The sequence below is a fragment of the Pituophis catenifer genome, unplaced genomic scaffold, assembly GCF_029215685.1.
Source record: "Pituophis catenifer annectens isolate HBS135680 unplaced genomic scaffold, rPitCat1.0.hap2 SCAF_11, whole genome shotgun sequence".
Classification (NCBI taxonomy): Eukaryota; Metazoa; Chordata; class Lepidosauria; order Squamata; family Colubridae; genus Pituophis; species Pituophis catenifer.
Window position 1 is genome coordinate 28164694 of NW_027256891.1, and position 25495 is coordinate 28190188.

General features: G+C 55.9%; 1 protein-coding gene across 1 annotated transcript; it reads right to left on the minus strand.

Annotated features, from left to right (window-relative positions):
* Nucleotides 1–754: 754 nt before the first annotated feature.
* On the minus strand, nt 755–24889 carry DGKK (diacylglycerol kinase kappa). Its single transcript, XM_070951717.1, has 29 exons — nt 24707–24889; nt 14097–14207; nt 13579–13659; nt 12542–12646; nt 12250–12382; nt 12060–12166; nt 11819–11944; nt 11248–11350; nt 10438–10600; nt 10114–10222; nt 9426–9565; nt 9155–9236; nt 8960–9051; nt 8389–8488; nt 7927–8155; nt 6620–6721; nt 6306–6405; nt 5247–5354; nt 4483–4579; nt 4190–4297; nt 3771–3884; nt 3542–3676; nt 3153–3319; nt 2588–2708; nt 2337–2423; nt 2116–2235; nt 1652–1769; nt 1087–1217; nt 755–829 (listed from the first exon to the last, which is right to left on the minus strand). The coding sequence occupies exons 1-29, from the start codon at nt 24887–24889 to the stop codon at nt 755–757; spliced, it is 3447 nt and encodes a 1148-aa protein (XP_070807818.1).
* Between the last annotated feature and the right edge of the window lie 606 nt (nt 24890–25495).

Genomic DNA, 25495 nt, shown 5'->3' on the forward strand with positions numbered 1-25495 from the left:
GGGCCTTCACAGCAACATGAGGTGTGTCTGGGGAAGGAACCCTCTGCTTTATAAGGAATGGCTTCAGCTTAAACTTTAGAAAGTTTAGACGCCAGATCAGGAAAGAAAACTGGATTTGGAATTATTGGTCTGCTGAACTGCCTCCTGGATGCCACCAAGGAGCTTCAGGGACCAGTGAGAAAAAGATGTCAGTGGGGCCAATGCCAGAAGTGTGTATGGGGGGGGGAGGGCTGGTTGGGCAGGGGGTCAGCAGCAAAGGCAGAGGCCTTAGGCTCTTGCTCAGGGGCACCCTTGCTCCCGTGGACCGACTGGAAAAGCAGAATTGCTTGGGTGACTCTTGCCAGTAAAGACAGCTTTCCTTGCCCAACTCTGAAAGTGGCACCTCAAGAAGAGGGTGTTGGAGGCACTCCAGCCAAGTGCCATCAGCCTCCCCGGCCCTGACACAAAACCGAGTGCGGCGCATCCACTGGTGTGTTGAAGACAGCCCCCTTGTGTCCCGGGAACAACGGCATGCATGGAAGAAGCACAATTCAAGCGTAGGAAGGTGACCACAACAGCTGCCACACGGAGGGGCCAGAAGACGTGGAGGCCAGGAAGGGCAAGCACAGCCATCATCTTTGGCAAAATGTGGAAATGTAAACTCCAGGGGTCCTTGCAAGAAGACCTTGGCCCGGTGCTGGTGAGGCCCGGCAACCCGGTGGACACAGTGAAGATGGATGACGGCCACCAAGCCATCTCCCTCGGAGGACCTTCCCTACTGCTGCCCGGCAGGGTCCTTAATTCCCTGGAGGAGCCTCTTCACATGGCCCACTTTTGATATCCCAAGTTCCTGCAGGCGGGGAGAGAAGAGAGCTGCTCAGGGGAGCACTGCACCCCCCTCCCCATCCAGTGGGCCCTTCTCCTCCCAGCTCTTCAATGTCCCCTTTGCACCACTAGAGGCTCCATGCAAGGTTGGTTTCTTCTGCAGCCATCTTCATGTTGAGCTCCCACAGGGCCCCTCTCCAGAGAAATCCCCCTCCCATTAAAGGAATGGGGTAGAAGAAGCCAGCCCCCTCTCCCCCCTGCAGGCAGGACTACGCGGTGTACCTTCAGGTCTCTCCTCTCCAGCAGCATCAGCTCAGAGCCCTGGATGTCATGGCGCATAAAAAGCTCTTTGTATTCCCCTAAATCCAGCGCCTCCAACCAGGCGGCCACCTCCTCAGGGCCCCAACTGTCCACTGGCAAAAAGGAAAATTGCAGGATGGTTGGTTGGGGAAGGGAGGGGCTAGAACAGAGATGCGTGTGTGAAGGCAGAGGCAGGCAGATAGCAGCATAGGAAGCTCAGGCACAAGGGAGGAACAGCAGGAAGTTGGGGGGGAGGGTTGGAGGGGATTTGTTGATAGATCAATGACACCTGCAAAATTTGTGCCTACCCTGGGCAGGAAGTCCAGCACTTCTGGGCTTGGGCATCTGTGCCCCCTCCAGATGGGCTCTGCCTTGCCCTGGAAAAACCGCACCCAGGCCACCAACTGCTTCCCATCCACCCCACCAGCTACGGGGATGCTGCATCATCGTGTTGGGTGGGCTAGCTGGTCCCTCCCAGGTGCTCCTTTACCAGATGCTGAAATGCCACATCCTGCCCTTCTGGGGTCTGAGAGGACCGCCAGATTACCTGGGGTGAACCCGCCAGACCTCTGCTTTTGGAGCTTCTCCTTCTTGGGCTTGGCAAGATTAATCCGTAGCTTCAGGCTGCCCTTGTTGCTGCCCCCAGGAACCTCCGGGCCCATGACCTGCCAGGAGGAGAAACTGCTGCTAGCAGAACCAGAGACCCTCCGTTCTCTGCCTCCCTTCCCAGGACTTTGCCAGGGCATGGCAGCCAACAGAAGGAAGGCAGTGGCAACGGCAGATGTGACTCGGCTTCCTTTCCCTGCTGGCTGGCTTGGACACCCAGCATCTCTGCCCCCTAGCCTTCCCACCCTGGAGCCTCCAACCAGGCTGGCCAAAAGCTGGCCCGGGGACTCCGGAAGCCTCCTTCCAAGGCAGCCAGTTGGTTCCTGCATGGAAAAGCAGCCACAGGCCGAACGACTGGCTGCTGTAGCTCTCTGGGAAGCTGCCCCCACCCGTACATGTGCCCACCTCCTCAACTGAGCTTGAGACGGGGGCCATCCAGTGGACATCAGAGAACCTCTGCAACTCCTGGCTGACAGCGCCCAGGGCCTGGTGGATGGCGTCCTCTTGATGGGGAGAATCCAGCTGCTGTGAGAAAGGCTGTTGAGAGGGGCTGCCTTTGCCCCAAGAGAGGGCAAGGGATGTGTGGGGCACACAGGAACCTCCAGAAGCTTCTGTCCCGCACTCACCTGCTTTCCTTCCAGGAAAGCCTGGGTTTCGGTGCACAAGGCCTTCACACTGACGGACACCTCCACAGCTGTACTCCGGCTAATCAGCTGCAGCCCGCCCCCCCCCGGCAGGAAAGAAAGGAATCAGCAGGGGCTGGCAAGGAAAGGCAGGCCACCAGCAGCCAGGACTCAGGGGAGAGACATCCAGAGAGCATCCCCAGCCCACAAGTGAGTCCTTCCACGCCCCACATGAGACAGCTCCCCGCTCTCACCTCTGGAGCTCCACTGCTGTTTTTGCAGGCCAAGACCTCGCTCAGGGCTAGTGAGCTGCTGTTCACGGCGTGTGCCAACTCCTGCTCCATGCCTTTACGGGACTTGGCAGCCTCTCGTATTCTGCAAGGGGGAGAAGGAAATGGCCTCTCAGCCACAGAGGTGGCAAAGCCAATGGCAAGGTAATGTCACTTCCCCCCCATTCTTTGTGAACTGGTCCCTGTTGAATGCAAGAGAACGCAGATTCTGGGAGTCGGAAATCCACGCATCATACATTTGCCAAGAATGAAAACCTGGGTGTAGAACAGCTTATGGTGAATGTCCTTCCGCCAGGAGCTATGCAGGACTCCCTCCTCCTGCTCCCCCAATTCTTTCAAGATCTCGTGAGGGGGGGCTAGGCTGAAAGAGCACTTGGCCCACAGAGGCTCCCCAATGCCTCCCTGTCATCCGTGGTGGGGAACAGAGGCAGCAAGGCATCTCCCACAAGCACAGACCACAAGCTGGGGAGCAGCTCCCCGTGGCAGCCTTTGCAGAGGTGCCACTTTTAGGGTCTGGCGTGGTTGGCACCTGCTAATGAGGGTTTCAGTGGCTCGGACCAGCTGCTGCATCTGAGCTGCCTCCTCTTCCGTCAGGTATTCCATGGACTGCTGGGAGCTGAGCCGCAGCCGGGATGGGGCTCGGTAGGCCTCCCCCTTTTGCTTGTCTTCCCATGATTTCAGGGTGCTCTCAAAGGCCTGCGGGGACACAAGTTGGCCATGGCTGACGAGCAGGGCTGTGGTCCTGAGTACGCAAGCCCCTCCCACACCGGCCAGGATGCTAGCAGTTTTAGACTTGGCCAGTGGGCCAAGATGCTCAGAGTCAACAGGACTGGCTCTCCCTCTTAGCCGACAGCCCAACAATTTAGCCACTGCCAGATTCCTACGGGACCACCCTCCACTCTGCAGTGGGTTGCTCACCCTGTCCCTGGTCAGCATCTGGGCACGGTTCTTGTGCTGGATCTTGATCACGCCTGGGGGCTGTATCCAGGCCTCTCCGTCCACTTGCACTGGGACCCCTTCGTCTCCCCGAATTGTGATCTTCACCATCCGGCACTGGGGAGGAAAAGGGGCGATGGGAACGCTTGTCCACCTTGTAGAATAGCCACAGACGTCTCAGGCAGCGGGCCCTGCACAGGCCCCATCTCACCTGGGCGATGCGGTGGTGCTGCAGATTGATGACCCGAGAGACCGCCATCTGGATGCTCCCGAAAACAGCCACCACCTCGAGTTTCTTGTCATCGAAGGAGGGAGCTCCGAAATTCTGGCAGGGAGAAGGCCGAGTTTCATTGAGCCAAACCCTGGGAAGCTCCCCTCGGGGCAGTTCTGCCCATGTTAAAGTGCAGACCTCCTGAGTCCACGCAATTCTCAGCCAAGTAAGTCAAGAGGCTTGTTGTGCTTCTTATGTTGCAATATTCTGTTGCAATATTGCAAGAAACACAAGAGGCTTGTTGTGCTTCTTGCAATATTGGCAGTGAAGCCAGCCTCCCCCAGCCCTCCACAAACACAAGGAGAAGCCGTCCGTGGCCTCTGTGGCCAAGAGGCAGGTGCAGAGTGCCAGAGACTCACACTGTCTTCCTTGGTGCCTCCCCAGAAGTTGATGCCGCCTGCGTAGCTGGGAATGTTAAGCACGGCGATGCCCTGCAGGCTGGGCAAGGAAATGGGAACCCCGTCGCACTGGAAGAGAGCGGAGAGAAGCGCTGAGGGTCCTTTTCTGAAGGCACGTGGAGCCGGAGTGCCTGGAGAGAGCTCCAAGCAGCCCCTTTCTCTTGGCAGGAGGCGCCTATCAGTAGGCCCAGGCCCTGGTGCTTGGACAGCTGACCTCCTTCAGGCAGGAAAGGCAGCCACCACCTTTGCAGTACCTCAAGTTGGACCCGCTGCTCCAGGTTCTTGTAGGTCCGCTGCAGCAGCTCCTTCGTTCCCAGGACCCCGTACCACATCATATTTTTGGTGCGGCTGCTGCAAAGGCAACCAAACAGGGAGTGTCTTTCTGTTTTCTTCCACCATGATTTCCAGACCCCTAAAGCCTCCTGCAGCGTGGGTGCCCTGCCCAGGAGATCATCCCCCTGCTTGGCTTTCCTCAGTCCTGCTGTGTTTAAACTGCTCTTGGCCAACTCCTCTTCCTCCAACTCCAATTCCTACTCCCAGCCAGAGAATTAAATGGGTTTTCCCTCCAGGGTCAAGCAGTTAGCCAGCTCCAATAGCTTTGCAGGACCTTTGGACATGAAATAAGTAATGGCACAATTATTAGGCTCCTCCCCAGATCTCCCATTCCTGGTGGAAGAGTCTGGCAGGGGCTTCAGGGGCCAGGACACAATTGCCATGTTTCCAAAGATTGACAGGGCCCCCAAGAGGCTCCTGAAGCCGAAACTCTGGTGTGTCCCTGAGCAACCAGAGTGGCTTCCCTTCCACTGCTGGAAGTGGGCTGCAGCCGTGGCCCAGACAGCTCTCCAGCACCTGTCTCCTCCTGGCCTGGGACAAAGGGATTCCCCAGCCAGCTGTCAAATGCAGTCACAGTCTCTGTCTACACATGGACCGGCCAGGAGAAAGAGCTTTGAAGCTGGACAAGGGAGGCTCCATCTCAGGGTCTTCTGGGCTTCCGCCTTTGGCAGCATTTAGACTTTACCTGCACTTCTTTGGGTGCTCATCCCTTTTGTTGTTGAATTCCAGGGAGATCTTTGCATCCAGGCCGATGCCAAAGTAGTTATTCATGACACACCTTTCAGAAAATTGTCTGGAACCGGCAGATGGAGGGAAAGGAAACAGTTCAGCAATGAGCATTGAAGCAGAACCAGGAATACAGCACCAGAATACAAATAGTGGCTCAGTTTTCTCAGTTTCTGAGCACTGCAGGGAGGTGGGCAGGAGCATTTGGACACCAGCGCAAGAGGCACGGGGGGGGGGGGGGCTAGATGGCTTTAAGATCAGAGCCCTGATTGATGAGACTGTGCCTTCTTCCAGTCTCCCAAAGCAGGCTAAAATTAAACGAAGCCCTGGCTAACATCCAGAGACCTGTTTTATCAGTCTCCTTGAAGGATGTTAATGGACTGAGGTGGGCCAAGCTTTTCAAGGTCACTTTGAAGTGGTGGAGGCTGTCCAAGCCTTTTTTTGGGGGGAGGGGGGATTTGCTGAAGCAGATCTGGCCAGCAAGGAGATGGGCAGCCTTCTTCATGGGGCCGTTCTGCCCCCTGTGTGAGCCAGTTGAAGCCAGGGAGTTTCCCATGCAAATATCCCCAGCCCATGGCAAAAGTGGACTGTGCGAACATGCAAAGCCCACTCTGGCTGTGCCTTGTTGAGGCTAATCTGAAAAAAAGAAGTGTGAGCTTTGGGAAATTCAGTCTCCGTTCTGGGTGCACAACAGGAGACCCCTTGAGTGCCTGAAGCAGGTGACAAAGCCAGGATCATCCGGCTGTGCCGCTCGTCTCTGCCAGAGCCGATTCCAGCCCAGGGGACCGTTTAGAGCTCTTTAAGATGGACACGGCCATTGGGTTAAAATGTGTTTGCTGGAATGACTGTTTGCCATGCCCATTTGGCATTGTTAAATGCCACACATGGAGGGAAGAGCCGAGAAACCTTTTCTCTCACTAGCTAGCGATTCTTGCAACACGGAACTGCTCTCCCACCGTGGGCAGGTCGGAGAAGCCTCCGAGGCGGCCCTTCCTCCACTCATCCAGAAGAAACTCACACAGCTTCGGGGTCCTCGGAGAAGGGGGTAGGGGTGAAGTGCTCAGGCTGATCCAGGAAGAGGGAGGAAGTGGTGGAGATGACTGTATCACGGCGGGACTCTGGAAGAGACACAACCAGAGAGTCTGAGCAGCTCAGGAGAGGTGACTGGCCTCGACTTAGCCCCCCTGCCACTCCACACCCACTCAGGATGGAGTGTCTGAGCGATGCCTAAGCTCACCAGAGGCAAGAGACACCCTCCCTCCTTCCCTCCCTCCAAGGCCAGGCCCTGTGCTCCTTCCCTCACAGCCCCAGTCAGCCATCTCAGAGTCTTACTCGGTGCTTCCGTCTCCTTGTTGAAGTCCTCACCACTGTCCTTCTTACTGGCCACCGAGAGGCTCCGGTAGGTCTGGGTCTGCTTGTTCTGCTCGTCCACCGCTGGCAGGAGGAAATACAAGCACAAGTCCAGCTTACTCTAAAGCAGCAGTCACCAACTGGTGGTCCGTGAGAAAATTTTGGTGGTCCACAGAAAAATTAGTTGCATGTTTTTATATTGCACTAAATCAGGGGTCCTGAAACTATGGCCCCTGGGCCGAATATGTGCAATGAATATTTGTGTTGCTGCAGAGAGTCTCCCCCTTCGGGGTCTTTTTGTGTGGGTCAGAGGGTGCACAAATTTCAACTTGGGGTCTGCTTCAAACTCCTGGTACGGGGCTTTGGGCAAAGGCTGGAGGGAAGTGCCACTGATGGCGAAGAGCCGGAGGACCTTGTTCCAGTGGGACTGCATCAAGGCCTGGAACAGGCTGACCATCTCAGCCTGCTGAGCCTCCAGGTGCCTGAACCTGGCCTTGCACTCCCGCAGGTCTTCCCTCTGCTTGGAAAGCCTATGCTCGTAGTCCTGAGTGAGGTGCTCCTGCTGAGCCTCCTTGGTCAGATTCCATTTGAACTGAGCTGTTTTGCCAACTCTTTCTCATGGTGGCTGCTTAGCTCCAGCAACTGCTTCCTGTTGGGACTCTAAGGAGCCGGGGCAGGGAGGCAAGGAGAGGACTGGCTGGCAGGAGAGGGGTGAGTAGAGGCCGGCAAGGCGCCCCCCGCCCTGATGTGCATGACATTGAGTTGGCCATCGAGTTGAACACACCCACCCAGTCACATGACCACCTAGCCACGCCCACCTAGACGATCATTAGGCAGATCATATTAGTGGTCCATGGGATTTAAAATTATGAATTTAGTGGTCCCTGAGGTCCGAAAGGTTGGGGACCCCTGCACTAAAGAGGGACTTGCAGACCCTGCAGTGTTCTGGTTTCCACAATCAGCACATCAAATGGGATTCTAAAAGGACTATTTGCTCTACAAGTAGCAAAACTATCTGTATGGAAAGGACGGAAAGCACTAGCGCAGCAACGGTAGCAGCAGCTGGCACTGGAAGCAGCGGCCCCTCCACCCAAGCCAGCCCCAGGGGCCTTGGCACCCAGCAGACGATCTCCACCAAGGTTCTGTTGGGGACGCCATTCTTGTAGTCCTGCCTGCCCACCCTCCAGCATGTTCGGGCTGTTGGCCCACCAGAGCCAGTCTCTATGCCAGTCCAGCCTTGCGCCTCCATCCATTTCCTGGCTGGCCACAGAGGCAGGGCCACATCTCACCCTTTTCCGTCTGGTCGATGATCTGGCGCAGCGCCTTCTTGAGGCTGTTGGCTCTTAGCATGAGCTGCTCCTTAGACTTGAAGATGCGAGGAGGCCGAGGGCTGGGCTGGATGGGGCTCTGCTCCTTGACCTCGGGAGCTGCAGAGCGGCCTTCTGGGACCACGATGGCCTGCGACTCCTCATTCAGCTCGCGGACCAGCGAGTCCAGTTTCTCACTCAGCGTGGCACACTAGAAGTGGGCAAGGGGGATCAGCTGTGCGGGCTATGCCTACAGCTGCAACACCACCACTCCCGGCCGGGCCCAAGTGGGGAAGGTAGGGATACCCCTGCACACACACAAACACAAAGGAAGGGATGCCCAGCAGACCCCCGGCTCTCCTCCCAGCATTTTCCCATCAACGCTCTTCCAATCCTACCCCCGACCCTCGCAACTCTGCTCTTATCATCTGGGCAGCCACTCGCCTTGCCAGCCATGATGGCTGCTTCCTGCTTGTTGTCAGCTGCCTGTCCATAAGCCTTCCCCACATCAGCTACAAAGTCATTCACTGTCCCACACAGAAATCTGGGAGAAAGAGAAACCGAGGTTGCAACTCCCAAGCAATTCAGCCGGGCCCTCGAACGGAGCAAAACCCACAAGCAATTGGGGGCAGCTTCTGTTTTCTGGAGGGGAAACTCAGAATGACACAGAACATCCGTTATACTTTAAAATTCTCACTAGCAAAGTTAAACTGATGAGAGCTGCTGGATATACGGAGATAAAATCTATGTCCGTATAGCATGGGACGCACTCTCAAGATAGACAGTGTGTATTAATGTACATTCGCAGAAGCTCAGAGGTGTGGGGAAAAGCAACAGGCTCCATTCTGCGATTCTCACTGGAGAGGAAAGTTCTCAAGACAACAAGGCCAAATCTGCAATGGGGTTTGGAAGGGGTGGTTGGAATTGTGCAAAGGTTGTTACGACTTGCAAGCTATTGTTGAGGTGCTTGCAACTTGTATTTGCCCCATCCCAGACAGAACAGCATTGTTCTTACTTTGCCGAGGAGATCACCACCGAGTGTTTGTCGGACTCCAGGATCTTTGCCAGGTGGAGGGCCACTGAGTCAGCATAGTGAGAGATCTGAGCCTAAGGGAAGAGAGTCCATGCCACTGTCCCTTAGGTCAAGTCCCTCAGAAGGGCCAGGCAAGGACACGGCACCCACCCCCCTTCAAGCAGGCCTCCTGCCAACCTGGATGGTGGGATTCTCGCTCTCGTCTTCCTCGAGGGTGGGGGGCGACTGCTTGGGGGCCTCGTAGGTCAGGACGCTCCACCTGCAGGGGAAATGAAGGGGGTCTGCAGTGCTTCCCACCCAGGCACGTGGACATGGGAGGGTCCTCAGGGCTGAAATGGCAGGGCCTGTCCCCGCCCCCCCCGGACAGGAGCCAAACATCCTCTCCCTGCATCATTCAGCCCTTGGCCCTCCTTTTTGGGGAGAGTTGTGTGACTGCACCGTTCCTTACCGGTCCAACATTTTTGTGGTGGCGCGCTCCAACTTCTCCAGAACCTGCAGCAACTGCGTATCATCATCGCAGAGGCTGCCCCAGCCCAGCACCCGGGCCAGGTCATTCCCAGTGCCCAAAGGCAGGACGCCAAGCTGGCACTGCAGAAACACAGAGAGGTGGTGAGTGAGGTTGGCACAACTGAAATGGCATGCAGCTTCATCCGAGGCCTCTGGGTACCCTCAATTCTTCCTCAGTTCCCCAAGGCCTGCACCTACCCTCCCTAATTCTCCAGACCAATGTCTCTACAAGGGAAAAGCAAAGGGGTTGGGGGCACCTTAAAGCCAACCTGTCTTCTGCAGCAAACATTTTATGGATGCCAAAAAGACAGGTTGGGAGGGGGGATTACTTTTCCCTCTGGCTTCGCTAGTTTCCCCTCCCCACAAGTATCAACACTTACACAACAAATTGTATGCAAAGCTCTCTTGAGCTCAAAAACCCTCCAAGACTGCCAAAACCTCTTATTTGCCATCTGTTTCTGCACACACAGTCACACGTTTTCTCCTCCTGATTTGAATTCAAGAAAGTGCGTGCGTGCGTGTGTGCGTGCATGCAGGCACTCTAGATACAGAGAAAGAAGCCAAGAAGCTGAGTGTGTTGCACAACTCTTGACTCGGCTGGGTGTTGGGCTTTGGGGGGCAGCCTTCACCTGCTTGTGCAGTCCCAGCGAGTCAATTTCCGACAGGACCCAGCCAACGCTGCCGTCTCCGCCACACACCAAGATCCGAAAGGTGGAGAACTTCTGAAAGAGCCGCAGCCTGGCCAGAGGAAGAAGGAAGAGAAGAGGGCAGTGGGCAGTGAAGCATCAGCAGGCAGGCAGCATGGAGCCTGCTGCAAGGAAAGGGGTGTGTCACCCTGCCCACCCACCCAGCCAAAATGGCCCCGAACGTGGGTGGAGAACCTCAACTCTTGGGCTCCCTCGGCCATCACCCAAGGCAGGACAGTGGGTGGTCTGAAGAAGCGGGACCCTTACCCAAGGTGTGGCCCACCATTCATGAGATCAAACACTTGGGCTGGATTGAGGAACTGCTTGAACTTGCGCAGAAATTTCACCCCTTGGTTATCCCCACTCTTGGAGTTGACAAAAGCCAGAAGGGGGCTGGAGCAGCTGGAGGGGCAGGTGGCCTTCCAGAATCCTGGCACAGGGAAAGAAAAGGCTGTGCTTGTGGCTCCCGACGCCCGCTCGCTCACCTCCCCTGCCATTGCTGGGTGTTTTAGCCACCGGGACAGGTGCAGTTATTGCTCGCATAGATTGGGGATGGATGAGAGCATCACCAGAGGCTGAGGAAGGAACCCCAAACTGGAAAAAAAAGCCCCCAATCTAGCTGGGCTGTCTTCTGAGTAACAGAAGCCTCTGCTTTAGCGAGGACAAGAGAACCACAAGGAAGGAAGGATGGCAAACGTTTGACAAGCCAGAAAGCAACAGCCATATTTTACAAATTAGAGAAATTGTAGGGAAGTGCACCCATGGCAATCAACAGCCAGCCCAACATCTGAGCGGCCCCAACAAGGAGGGCTGCTGGCCCAGTGGATGGAGGGCATCTCCAGCAGAGGGTGCCCTAAGATGCTCTGCAGCTGAAATGGATACACTACTCCGAGCCATCCCTGGCCCAGGGAAGGGTCCTGCATCTCAAAACTCCAAAGGCCCCCTGCGCATGACAGGTTGCTGGGCCTCAGGTGGCTCTTGGGGACCTTGTTCCCATCTGAGGGGGCCAGGACTGCGACTGCCAGGGTTCCCAACTGCATGAGGGGACCCCAGGCTGCTCCCAGCCACCCCTCTTACCATCGGAGTCAATACTGTTGAGGCCGGTGGGGGGGATGATGGAGACCTTGTACTGGCCCAGGGGACACTTCTTGCCCAGCTGCTCCCTGCAAGTGCTGTGGACCTGGAGGGGGGCAGAGGAACCCCTGAGTAAATTTCCCCCAGAGAACGATAGGGAGCTGTGGCCTTCAAGCTATGCAGGCTCCTGGCCCCCAAGTCCTGAGCAGAAGAGCACAAGGGCTTCTGCAGGCCACTCCCAGGGACCCCAGTGAGGCGAAGGAAGGCAAGGCTACTTCCCCTTCTGCAGAGCGAAGACGTCCGGGCATCCCTGGAACAACCATCCTCCTCTCTTGCCTGCCAGCTCCACTGACCATTGAAAATGGGTTGAGTCCCTTCCGGAAGCCCAAGCAACCCCCATCTCTCTCCTCAACAAAGAGCTTGGCGTCCTTCTACACCCCCCAAGTAAGAAGAACCCCAACCTTATTTGAGGGGGAATCAAGCTCTGTCACCCTCTTCTCTTGTCCAGTGCATATGGGAGGCAGAGATTTAGTCAGAAAAAGCCAGGCATTTAGGTGGGGGGGGGGTTGCTTACAACAGTTTTGCACCAGAGGCAGCGCCAGTCCTGCAGCCTCCGGACACTGCCAGAAGTCTTGTCACACACAGCACAGCGGGCACCTACCGGAAGGTTCCCCTCCAGCCACTGGTGGGGCATGGCCACCTGCAATGAGAAGGGGCAGGCTTCTGTCTGCACATCCAGCTCTCTCCCTTATGGGAGGGAAGTGGGGGAGGGGGCTGGCCGGCTGATCTGGTGCCCAAGGAAGCGCCAGACTCACCCCGTCTTCGTCCTCAATGATGTCGTTACCAATGGAGGCCAGCGTGGTCCATTTGCAGCTGTTGGTGGCTCTCACTGCGCAGCGTTTGTGGGCCTTGAACTTACACACTGCAAGAGAAGGGAAGAGGAGCTGCTGCCGGAGGAGGAAAGGGAGGGCCGGCCCTGCCCCTCTGCCAGGGAGAAGGGCCTACCTTCACAGGAGAGGCCGTGGGATGTGACGCCGGGCAGAGCCTCTCGGCAGACGTTGCAAAAGGTGGGTCGGGCGTGGGAGCAGGCGTACCAGTTGTGCATGCCGGAGAAGTGTTCCATGTTGAACTGGGAGGCCTGGAGCAGAGCACAACAATTGGGGGCTGCAGCCACGGAAAGCACTCGCCCCTCTGCCTGGGCTGCTTCCGGGACCCTGATCTGCCCCAGGCTTATTGAGAGGTTAAATCCAAGGTACCCCACATGGGCCCTCCCAGCAGGGACCCCTTGCAGGACCACCTCATTGATTTCCCATTTCTGGACAGACTTCAGGGCCCCGATCCAGTCTTCCATCTCCTTCCGGTTCTCTGCACAAAGGATGAGTTTTCGGAATGGGGTGATCACCTACGGGAAGGGAGGCAGAAAAGTCCTGCAGATGCTGTTGCTGACACCAACTCAAGCCATCTCTGCTTCCTGAGTTGGCCAGTGGTGGGCCCCGATGAGAAGCCCCCTAGCCCTGGCGACCTCTGACCTGCAGCCTTCAGGTCCAGGATGCTCCAGAGCGAGAAGCTCTTAGCAAGTCCTTAGCAACACAGTTGGCTTGGTCCCCCAAGTATGTGGGGCTCTGTTCCCCCAGATGCTGTGGCAGTCATGCCACGACCCCAGTGGGTTAGGTGAAAGCAGCATTTGAAGAAGCTTCTTAGGGTGAGCCAAAAATCAGGAGCCCTTCTTTGGATTGTACCTGTCAGCCGGATCTCCAGTATGGGTTTCTGCTTGCTATCTGCTGCCATAGAAACGGGGAGGGGGGGCATTTGGGATGGGGAAGTGAGCTGGTGTGTAGTAGTCCCATGAGAACTGGAAGGGACGGACAGACAATCTCTCCAGCAAGAAGCCTCTGGGTGACTCTTGGGGCTCAGCATCCTTTGACATTCGTCGGAAGCCATCTCGGCTGGGGCTGCTTTGCCTCCAGCCCAGCCCTGCTGGCTCTCTGGGTTCCAGGCAGAGGGAGGTTTGTCCGCAGTGCCTGTTTCTGTATCATTTGTAACACGGGATGCCTGCCGGTGCTCCCAACATGGGCTCTACCTCGGATTCTTTCCAACAGCCACCCACCTACCCAGCCTTCAAGAAAAGAAGACAGGTGCGGAAATATAGGACGAAGGGAGCTACTGTGATCTGTAGGGCCCAAAACAGGGAACGTGCTCTAGGAATCCCAGCCGAGTTGGAGGATGATGGGTTGGGGAAGGAGAGAGAAGAGACTCCTGGGTATGACTCCAACGTCAGGCTTCTGACCCCATCTAATCTACTGGGAAGGCTGTCAGCTGGCGTGGTAGACTTACTGTAAAGCTGTTGTTGATGTTCTTGGTGCTGGTTTCTGCCACGCTGGCATCTGACAGGTCCACTTCATCAAAGATCAGTGACTAGAAGAGCAAGGAGGAGGAAAGGGAGACGTAGCCTGAACTCCAGAATTTTGGAGGCCAACTGTGGACAGTCCCTCACCCTGCTCAAGCAGCTTCCCTTTCACTTCACAAAGGACATCTTGGCTCGGAATCAGATCAAGAAAATGGGCAGAGCCCCCATATATCCCTTGGTTAACCCCAGGATATTCAAGAGAGTCTTGTGGCTGTTTAGTGCAGATTTCAAAAGATCTGTGATGCCCATTCCACATAGCCATTTTGGTGCCCTCCCTCCCTCCCTCCCAGCCTTGTTCTTGTTGCGCAGATCTGGGTATCTCTGCACAGGGCAAGGCAGGGAATATGTTAGGTCTTGGGAAGAGGCCAAAATGTGTGCTCTCTAAAATGCCCAGGGCTGCCGGGCAGAGACTGGCAGCCCTTCCATACCTTGCCGTCCTCCTCACCTTGGAATCTTTGGCATAGTAGAGGGTCCGGCCACGCAGCTTGAAGAACCTTCTCTTCCACCGCTGGAAAGAACTCGTCTGCTTCAACAAGAGCCCCTCCTTCACACTCTTCTGCAAAGAGATTGAAAATGTGGTTCGTTGGCATCGGGACCTCACCGGGCGATTCAGACACAGCTGCCAGGATTGCAGCAGCCTCTGTGAGTAAGTGGGTCCAGTCCTGGGTCCCCACAGCTTCCCACGGTGGCACCCTCAGCATCTGGACTTCTTCAGAGCAGGCCCCCCTGGTCCACCCATCCCCTGTTGCCTTTGTAATGTCTATATGGGCAGGTCAGGAGGCTGCCTTTCTGCCAAGTGCAGCATAGGGAGGAAGGCTGGGCACCTCTGGCCCCACCTGTCCTTGCCCCAAGGCAATTCCCCTCCTGCCCTCTGGCAAGGCCAAGTCTCCACTGCAGCCCCGGCTGGGTGGGCTCCTTCCTGCTTCTCTCCTACCAACACTCCAAAGGAGGGCAGGGCACCTGGGGCTACCGCATGGCTGCAGCAGGATTAGCCGCTCCAAGGCAAGGAGGACAAAGGTAAGTTTTTATCGGAGAGTTCAGTGCCGAGGGATCAAGAGCTCCACCACAGGAACCGGAAAAACCTGATCCTCCCTTGGGGAAGGAAGCTGAGCACCCTCTGCCCGGGGAGAGCCCAGGCAAGCTACCCAGCACTTTTGACCTATGACGCAAAAACCTCAACTGGGAGAGGGCTGTACCATGCTCTTCCGGTCTTGACAAGAACAGCTTCAGCGACAGTCGCCTGTCTCAGTCTTGGGCCACCCTGGCTTAGAGGCACAATCCAGTGCAGCCAGAGAACACCAGTTAAGGAAGGTTGAAACACTAATTCTGCTACTTGGAAGCTCAAGAGCATTCTTAGGTTTCCTCTGTCCCCAAATGGCCTCAGCACCCCTGTTGAGCCCATCAAAGAATTCCTCTTCTTCTTCCAACAAAAGGTTCCCCGCCCCCAGTGGGGTCCTCTCTTGCCCAACAGTCTCCCTGGGGTTCCCAGGGGAGCAGGGCAGTCTGTCCGTATTCTACTCCGTCTTTCAAGAATCTGCCCTCAGGAACCAAAGCGTATGCCCAGTGTTGTGATCCGCCAGCAGTCTGCAGAGCTGGCAGCAGACTTGGACAGGGAGGAGGCTGGGGAGGACAATGGGCCAGTCCTGGAGACAGGAGGGCCCGGATGAGGGCTCTGCGTCGGAGGCAGAGATGGGGCCAGGGCCATCTGGGAGTGATGTGCAGACTCCGGAGCCTCTAGAGGCAGATAGCAGAGAGGCAGAGGAACAGGAGGAGCCTGCTCCTAGTGCACGCATGCGAAGAACTGCCAGAAGGCAAGAGCAGCTGAAGCAAAAAGGACAACTCAGGAGTAAGGCCAGGAGATGATTGGCCTTCCCATAAGGCTTAAAAGAGCAGCAACGGCTCTTGGGATCTTTGTAGGAAAGCAATGTTGCTACATTTCTCTTGCTTCTGAACTTTTGCTAAGAAAAGCCTTTGACAGGGTGCCAAAGGAGACAAAGGTTGGTGATAAGGCCGAAGGACTGTTTATGAAGAATTTGTTTTGGACTTAATTTGGACTAAGCTGAGAATGAAGTAATTCTCAGCTGTTGTAATAAAATATGTTTGTTTAGGACTGATTGTGTCTGGTAATAACTACTTGGGCCCCGGTCACAACACCCTGCTGATTTGATCCCATTTAGAAAGGTGACTCCCAGTTTGCCAAACAGGAGCTGTTCCTTGAGCCCAGGCTGCTGGCTGGCATTGTGACTGACAGTTAACAAGAGAAGAACAAAATCTGATCTAAGCTGCTCCTCCCCGAGTGAAGGCTGATGTTGATCAACTAACAGCCAGCCACAGATACATTTCTGACCATGGTACTTCTCGAAAAAGGCAGAGCTGTCCCAGGGGTTCTGGGGCCCAGCTTCTGCTCATCCAAAAGGCCCTGCCGGAGCTAACCTGACAGCACAAGGGCTCCACTGGGCCGGCTGCTGCATTCAGGACTCCAGATTCCCTCTGGGGACAACTGATCTCTGCAACCTGCCTGGCAAGGCCCCTTCTGAACATGGCGTCTTGAGCATCATTCTTCTTCATACCCGAAGGGCAAACTTGGGGATGCTCCTTCTTGCACCGGGGAGCGCTTGTGAATGACCAGGCCAGAAAGAAAAGGAGGAGGAGGATTAAGTCTAACTGGACCTTTGGGCAAAGAACCAGCCCTTTCCATGGCACGAACCACTCATTGGGGAGCCTGGAAGGCCAGAAATGCAGAGAGCATTGGCTCTTTTGGGGGGCGGGGCCTACCGTGGCTGCTGCACAGAAGCTGCCCCTCCAGGTCCCCGCCACGGGCTCAGCCTCTCCAAGGAGGTTACTTCACCGTGCGCCAGAGCCTGGGGCTGCCAGTCTGCCATAGCAACACAAACAAAAGGGTGAGGAAGCCCGGCTGGATTGGCAAGGATTGTCCAGCCCAACCCAGCAACTGCGCGCATCCACATCCCCCCGGGTCCCCCGTGTCTTCAACCTGGCAAAGGAAGGACTTTGGGGAGTGCACCTCTTCTTCACACACCGGACTTGACTCCAAGGAGTTCCTGTCTGCTTCCATCCTCCCCCCCCCAGGCCAGCACTCCCCACAAAGTGCCCTGGAGAAGCTGACCAGGGCCAGGAGCCCACAGCCCATCCTTTTGACAACTGACAACCCCGTGGCAGCTTGTTTGCCATCAGTAAACAGGCAGCGGCTGCATGAGGATGCTGTTGACACCTGTGCCAACTTCTAGCCCGGGACCCTGGCCCAGGCAGCCCGTGGGCACGTCTGGCAAAAAGCAAGCCAAATAAATGCAGCAGCCGAACTGCTGGCCGGTGCAGTTTTTCTTGGCTCTTCTGCTTTGTTCCTGAAGCTTCTTCTCTAAAGCTTTGTGCAACAGAGGCAGAAACCTTTCTCAGCACCCTTGGGACAGTGCTTGCACTTTGCTTTTGGAAACATTTGTATGCCACCTTTCAAAATGTTACATGCCTGAAGGGCTGGTAACACGCTAAATCATCAAAATTCAGAACAATCATACACCATGAAACCTGATTGAGGTAATAAAAGAGCCAAGGCAGTTAACTTGTTTCTGAGCAGCAGACACACCAAGAGTCACCAACATGGGAGTTGGGCAGCAGTATAAATTTGTTAAATAAATTAAATATGAACATGTTCCAAATGAGCGCAAGAAGGCAAATGAATGAACGAACAAGAGTGGGGGTGGGGGTGGTGGAGCGGAAGGGCTCTTCATTCAGAGGGGGCTGCCAATTAAAAAAAAAGGTGGGGGGAGAGGAAAGGGGCTCTGACCATTTTGTGCCTTGATTTATTTGGCAAAGGGGCTGTTTCTGCTGGGGGCGACTAGCCAGAAAAAGGCCAGGCCAGGCTTGATGGCAGCGGAGCAAGGACCCCCTGCTGAAAAGGGCTGCGTTTTGTCTTCATTGTGACTCAGGAAACACGACTGCAATTTCCACTTCTGTTGAACGGTTGCCACTCCTTCCTGTCTTTCTCACACATGCCTTTTTTTTTTTTTTTCACAGCTGGGCATTGCAAAATTCACTGAAACTGAAGGAAAGTGAGGCTGCTGCTGCTGGTGGCAGAGGGCTCAACTCCAAGCCCCCCCCTCTGCCTGTGTCTTGCCAGGGGAAGTGGCTGCTGCAAACCCCCCCCCCCAGGGCCAGGGCTGGAGGAGTAGACCCAAAGAATTGGGCCCAGTGGCACAAGGCGGCTCCCGTGGCCCAGAGGCCCAGAGGCCCTCAGGTCTCCCCTCCTGCAGCAGCCTGGAGCCCAAGTGGGGGAATTTGTCCCCAGGGCCTGCAGTGGGTGAGGGAGGAAAGAGGCCGCTGTCTCGGCCGTGAAGATCGCGGGTTGCCAGCCGAGAAGGCGACTGTGATCTGACGTCAGTATCCAGAAGAGGAGGAGGAGAAGGGAGGTTGCGTAGGGGCTGTCCTGATGATCAGCACATTAAACCCTCTTCTCCTCCCCCTCCCCAAATTAAGTATCTTTCAGCTCTGAGATGGCTAGTCAAGACCGGCAGGGCAGCCACCGGGGTGCAGACTCAGGCAGGGAGAAGAGCTGAGGCAGAAACGAGGGTGTTGTGCTGCTGGGCCCCACACTGGTCACACCCCAGGCGGCAGCAGCCCCAAACATCTTAACACCCAGGGCGGGTAGAGGGGCAGGAACAGCTCAACAGAGTTTCTCGGGCTGCCTGGTCAGAGACTGAGGGAAGTGTGGGGCTGGGACAGGAGGGCCCCCGCTCAGACCAGGAGGGGCAGCTTGGGATGCCAGAGCTGGAAGCCTATCCTCGGCTGCCCCTCAGGAAGTGCTTGTAAAATGGAGCCTCCCGGCCTCTTCAGGGGCCTTCTCTGAGGGGACTTGCTGGAGATCCCTATTTAACATATTAGGTTGCCCAGGGTGACAGTGTAAAGGGACAGGTAGTTGTTTATCCAATTTGAATTGGGGTGCTTCCATGGTGGGCAAAGAAAGGCTGTAATGGACTCCTGAGACCCCCTCCCCCAGGAGACCCACGAGTTGGGCAACCTTGGCAGCAAGCAATCCAAAAGCAAAGCCTACCTTTGTGGTGGGGGGGGGAATGAACCCTCGTTTCATTCTCCAAGGAGCAGCAATGGGGGACTGACTCCTGAAAGCGGGATAGACCCAGGCAGGGCTGCCCTGTTCAAGGATGGCCTGGCACAAAGAGGCGAAAAGCCAGAGGGCTGCCCTGATCCTGGATCCTTTCAGTCATCTGACAAAGTGCTTCCAACAGGCAGAAGCAGCATAATAGCAACCCATCAGGAGGAACCTCCAGGCCTGCTAAGTGCAGCGCAGCCAGGAAAGGGCAAATCTAGAGAGGAGGGGGCAGCCTCACAGCCCCCCCACCCAAGGAAGGAAGCCTTGAAGCTTGGTAGCAGGGCACATGTCCCCTGTGGTGGCCACTTGGCCTGGGCAAGGCAATCTTTGGGTCTGCTCCCTACCTGGGAAGAGCCCAAGCCTCCTACCCAGAAGCCAAATGGTTGCTGCCCCAAAAGCAGTGCCCCCCACTTGCAAGAGCCAATGCCCCACCCTACTGCTCTGCCTCTTGGCTCCCCACAAGGACACTGCTACTTGGGTCCCTGTTTTCCTTTGCCCATCCAAGTGAGAGGCCCGCAGTCTGCAGGGCCCCAACGAGAAGGGCAGACTGGGCCAGCTGCTTTTGCTAGGTGCAGCCCCCTCTGTTCCCTGGCGGCAGCTCAGTGGGGAGCGAGACCCCTTTCTCCTCCTTCCCTGCCGCTGCTGGCTCCTCCTTCAGGCCTTTGTTAGGGGACCAGTTGCTCACCCATCAAAGAAAGACGATACCCTTCCTCTACTGGGATGCAAATCCTCCCCCCTTTGCCAGGTATTCTCTTTGTACCCCTTTAGGGAGCTTATGGCCATTGCAGCTTGTTCTGGGAAGGAAAAGAGTTTCCCGCTTTGGGGCAGCAGGATCCAAAAGACGGGACGATGGAGGGAGCTCAGCTGAAGGGGGTCTGCACCCAGAGGCAGTGGAGGAAGGCGGGACATCCACCCCAGAGGGTGCCCAAGAGTGCCCTAGAGCTGCTCTCTCTCTGGGAGGGCCTTCACGCCCTGCTCATCCCCCTGAGCGGCTGTAGGCAAGGACCCCCCAGGGGAAGTGTTGGCACTCTGAGGTGCCTCCGCCCGGCCATAGGAGCGCTCTCCAGGGTGCTGGGAACAGGCAAAGCCAGGCATTCCCGAGCCGGCTGCCTGCGTTTGGCGGTGCCTTCGCTCTGCCCCGCCTACCCCCCCCCCCCGGGCTTCTGCTCAGCTTCCTTTGGTCAGAACGAGCCACCTTCCCCAGGCTTGTTCTCACACGGGGGGCAGCCCAGGTCTGCTCCATCTGCCCAGAACAAAGCACCCCACAAGTTGGGCAAGCCTGGGAACCAGACAGATGGCTGCCCCAGGCCAGTAGCCCCCTCTTTCTGCTTCAGCGTCTGCAGCGGTGACTCATCACAAGCGAGACTCACAAAGGAACACGCTGCTGCCACCACCACCACCACATTCACAGCACCAAGTGAGCCCTCTCCTCCAAGTGTGATCTGGCACGGCTGCTGCCCCCACCCGAAAAGGAAAGAGCGAGAAAGGGGCGTCAGGGGAAGAGGAACCATTCAGGTTCCCTTCTGGTCAGCAACGGCTTCCAAAGCAGCCCGTAAGCTCCTTTCTCTTACAAATGGTCCAGTCATTCCCTCTCTGGCCAGCAACACACAATTGTGTGTGTTGCCTTGAAGAAAGAGAGAGGGGGGAGAAAGAAAGGGAGAGAGAGAGAAGGAAAGAGAGAGAGAGGGAGAAAGGGAGAGAGAAGGTGTGAGAGGGGAAGAGAGGGAGAGAGAGAGAAAGAGAGAGGGGGAAGAGAGAGAGGGGAAGAGAGAGGGAGGGAGAGAGAGAGAGGGAGAAAGGGAGAGAAAAGGTGAGAGAGAGGGGAAGAGAGGGAGAGAGAGGAGGAAGAGAGGGAGGGAGAGAGAAGAGAGAGAGAGAAAGGGAGAGGGAGTGGGGGGGAGAGAGAGAGAAAGGGAGAGAACATGAACCAGCTGGGAACAGAGCTCACATCTTTCTGTCACTGGCCTGTAGACCATCAAGAAAACGGAAAAGATAAAAAAGAGGAATAAATGCTATTTCTATGCTGAAGACAGACCCTGGAGAGATGTTTTCCCTAGAATCTGGGGCATTTTGGCCCCAGGTGGGGGAGAGAAGATGGAGGCTCTGCGTCAGCCTTCACCAACTCAGCCCTTGGGGGGTGGGGGGGCAGAATGGATGGGGGTGAACATTTAATTCTCAGAAGTCTTGGTTACAAAATGTTCCAAAGTGCCAGGATGGAAAAAACTAATTTAGATAAATAGAGCCATGAAGGACAGAGCTTAAGCCCGTGAGATCTACTTGGGGCTGGATTTCTTTTTCATATCTGTGAATTGAGTGCAACCATTTGGGTCCTCATGCAGGACAGCGACTCAAGAGGCAGGCCAATCTCCGGCTTTACACTAGGACAAGGCTGTACAAATACTGTGTGCTAGTGCAAGCCAGGCTAACACAGTTAACAGTTTGCATGTGGGAGGGCTCAGAGAGCTGCCATCAGAATATTCCTATCTATCTGTTTAGCCAGAGAAAACAAAAAAAGGGAGATTTCAGAGCTGAGAGATAGCAGCTGCTTCCGGCCAGGTACCTTCCTTCCAAACCCTTAAAAGGAATGAAAATGTGAAGTCAGCCTCCACAGTCCAGAACTGGAGGGCAGTCAGTGTAATATTAGTTTAAAAAGCATTTTGGATGGGAGCCATAAAATTACGGGCCGATTCCACATTAATTAATTAATTGAAAGCATTGTTAAAGCTAAGTAATGCCTTTAGGGCTAATGCGGTTCCACTGGTCTTCCAAACAGCCCATCTCCCTCCTCCTCCTCCTCCTCCTCCTCCTCCTCTGCTGCCCCTGGGCCCTTCTTGTCCCATTCCCAGAAAGCAAAGGCCACCACAGGGCGGGCACTTTTCACTGAGGGAGCAAGAAAGGGGGAGAACCCAAACCCTGAGCAGGTCAGCTGAAAAGAAGGCGGAGGGCCTGCTTCGGCCAGGGGCTGGGAGCAAAGAGAAGCCAACTCTGGGAGGGTCTGGGACCAGAAGGGAGGCGACAGGCACCCCCACTTCATGTCCTGCCCCACCAGCTGGCATCGACCAGGCAAGCGGCCCGTCAAACTTGGCGACTCTGAGCAATGGAGGAGAAAGCGCCAGACTCTTCCGCAGGAGACGTGATGGAGAAGAAAGCCGACAGCCCATCACGCCTCTGGATCTGCTTTGGGAGCAGCCATGTTTGGAAAACTGTGTGCATTGCAAAGTGTGAAAAGAGCTCCCAAAAGATGCTCTAGAACTGGAAAAAAAAAAAGAGCCTGGCATTTTGGAACACGCTTTCAACAAGAGCTAAGCCTGCTTTAGTTGGGAAAAAACCCGTGACTTCTATTTTGTTATATAATTCTTAGCACAGATAGTCCTCGACTTACAACCCTTCATTTAGTGACCATCTAAAATTACAATTACAAAAAGTGGCTTATGACCACTTTGAAAACACCAAGTGTTTTTCACACTTATGACTGCTGCAGCCTCCCTATGGTCGCATGATCAAAATCCAGCTCCTTGGCTCCTGGCTCATAAATAGGAGGGTTGCATGTCCCAGAGTTTATGTCTTCACCTTTTGCCACCTTCTGACAATGGGGGAGCCAGATTCACTTAACAACCATGCTACTAACTTAATGATTCACTTAACAACTGTGACAAGACAGTTCATAAAAAGGGGCAAAACTCACTTAACAACGGTCTTGCCTTGCTTAGCAACAGAAATGTTGGGCTCAATTGGGGTCGTACCTGTATTTTTCTCTTATTGCTAAAAAGCTGGAAACCCCCCTGATTTAAAGGTGTTGGGAGAAGACTTGGACTGCATCTTCACAAACCATCTGCTCCTCAGGACGGCCTCCCCCATGGGCACCATCTGTCCAGGAAGAGGGGACCTGGGCAGAGGCAAGGTTGGCAGAACTCATGTAGTGGTCAAGGAAAGGCAATGCCAGAGGGAGCTGAGGACCAAGACCAGCGTTCCTCCACGGGGCTGCAGTTCCCCAGGCGTGGCCGGCTGATGCACTGGGAAAGCAGCCAGGTGGCACTGACCACCCACTCCTTCGGCTTTGCTGGCCCAGAAAGGGTTAACCATTTGGTGCGCTTGCTGAAGCACATTGCCAGCCACCAACCAGCCCTTGTCTCAGGCCAGTTTCTGTTGCAGCAGTTCCCTCTGCTCTGCCTCTCACAGAAATAAGCTTTTGACCTTTCTTGTGTTGGGGATGTCAAGCAACAGTTCCAGGAAGCTGACCATTCCCCCCCCATGACTAGCTGATGAGGGGTACAGAATAAGCAGTGGGTGTCTTCCTGGGCAAACTCTGACCTCGTTAGACCTGTACAACTCTGAGCAAAGGCAATCCGAGGAGTGCGGGAGGCCTTCTCAGTTGCTGGTTGATGACCACAGAAAATGCAGCCACAAGAGGCCTTGCCCTCTGATGCATTACAGCCCAGCTGAGCTCCTCCTGGGTACCTGGCAAGCTCTACATCAAGTACACGAACATCTGTCTGTAAGGAGTTAGCAGGAGGTCCTCGGTAGCCCTCTGGACCAATGGCCCAGCTCTCCATCGCCTCTCACCAAAGTCAGCAAACGAGGATGCTGACCTCATGAGAAAAAGCCTTCCTGGGTCAGCAGCTCCTTCAGTGCCTCAGCCACTGCACCTGTTGTTCCAGGGTCCACTGCCTCAGGATAAAGCCCCCTCCCCCTCACCACGCACCCAGCCCAGCTTGCAAAGAGCAGACACAGTTCTGGCAAGCATCACATTATTAACTCGGCTGTCAATCGCTCCAGCATTTCAAGGTTGTACAAGTCATCAGCTGGGGTGGATTTCAGAGAAGCCGCATCAGCTAATTTCTGTAATAGTTTATAATTGATTCCCCCCATTGTCTCCAAGAAACAATAAAGCATCTTCCTCCTCCACCAGCTGCCTCATCTCTGGCTTCTAATACTTCCCGCCGGGACCGTTGTGGTCTTTAAGCCCCCAGGAAGCTCTGCTGATCCCTCACCTGTGCTGCAGGACAAAAGGGGTAGAGGGGGTGTGTGGGGTATATGTGTCTGTGCCTGTGTGAGGGAGAAAGGTCAGTGGGAATGCAAGATGCAGAGCCAGGCACCCAAACTTTCTGCAGGGAGGCAGAATTCTCTTTCCTGCATTTTACACAATCCTCTGGAGAGGAAACAAGTTATTCCACAATGAGCTCCGACTACTCCAAATAGCCAAAAACTTGGGAGGAACTTTTGCCTTTTTTAAGTTATAAAAATGAAAGGGTGCTCCCTGTAATCCCCCAGGGGAGTCTTGCCCCGCTCTTAAGACATATCATGGCTGGTTTCAGTTAAGCCATTCAAAACCCAACTTTGGAGGAAAGAGGAAGAAATCTGAAACAGCAACACCTCTGCAGAACTGGCCTTTGGTAAACCTTCTTTAGAAGGGGGGGTTGTGGGGGGGTTCTCTTTTTTGCTGAAAGTAGCCCCTTAGCCAGAGGGTTAGGGTCGATTAACCTCTGCATTAACCATGGTTTAACAAGTAAACCACAACTGGTGGGTTTCACAGAACAGGTTAAGCCACAGGATCAGATTTACAAACCAGACAGAACCAAGTTCAGACATTGAACCACCTGAGGCTCCACTCCCGCTGCCACCAAACCAGAAGCCAAAACGGACAGAGAGCAAAGCCGCCGCCGGATTCTTCCACAAATCTCCTGGCCAAGTTGACAATCTGCTGCCCCCAGGACAGGAGTCAAGGCAATGCCACCCGGGTGACTGGGCCCAGCAAAGCCAGCCTCGGCATAAGATGAGAGGACCCCATACGACAGGAGCAGCTCCGCGACATCTGTCTTTCTCCCCGCCCCCGCGGAAAAGCCCCCTCCGTCTTGCCGGGCTACCGAGCCTGAGGGCAGCAAAGCAGAAAGCAAGGTGCTCACTCGGGAGAGCCAACCGGGAGGCGCCGCTCTTACCTTGGCCCTCATCTGGCCCGAGGTGGAGACTTTGCGGATGAGCCTGTGGGAGCCGCCCTCCTGCTCGCCTTCGCTGTCCGAGGACTCCTCGCCCGGGGCCAGCCGGTCCATCTCCAGCGAGACCACCGACTCCCGGCCCTTGCGCAGGAACAGCTCTCCCGGGGGGGCCAGTTTCTCGGCCATCCTCCGCTCGGGTAGACGCCGCGGTCCTCTAAAGGAGAGGCAGGGGCGGGCGTGAGCCACGGAGCCCTCCGGAACCGCTTCCTCTTTTGCACCCTCCAGCCGCCAAGAGGGAGAGCAACCCGGCTCACTCTCCTCCCGAGGCCGGGGGAGCGCGCACTCGCTGGCCCCCGTCTCCATTCACCTCCTTGACTGTGGCGCTGGGGGGCTGCGGGGCGAGAAAGCCGCCGCCGCCGCCGCCTTCCCCCGGAGTGACCGCGTGGGGCTTGGCGAACAGGTGGTTGGCGGGGCGGGGGCGGCGCCGGCCCTTGCCTGGTCTGCGGGGGCGCAGCCGCCCGGCCCCGACTTCGTAGCGGGCGACCTACCGCGTAGCAACGGCGGGAGAAACCCCGCTGGCCCGAGCGGAGGCAGCGTCCCCTTCTGCGTCTCCGCAGCGCCGCGGGGAACGCGCGCGCCCGTTTCGCCCTCGTCACCGGAGCCTCCAAGCCGAGCGATCCGCCACCACCGCGGCACGTGTTGCTTCCTCGGCGCTTGGCGGTGGCCACAAGCTCTTGCTTCCTCCCGCCAGCCGCCGCTGCAGTCTTCCCTGGTCCCGCCCGCCGCTGAGCA

Coding starts and splice junctions, on each gene's coding strand:
- DGKK (XM_070951717.1), bottom strand. CDS start 24,889: ATGGCCGAGAAACTGGCCCCCCCGGGAGAGCTGTTCCTGCGCAAGGGC. Junction 12,383..12,541: donor AGAAATGGGAAATCAATGAG/GTGGTCCTGCAA, acceptor GCTCTGCTCCAG/GCCTCCCAGTTCAACATGGA. Junction 5,355..6,305: donor TCCGAGGACCCCGAAGCTGT/GTGAGTTTCTTC, acceptor TGCCGGTTCCAG/ACAATTTTCTGAAAGGTGTG.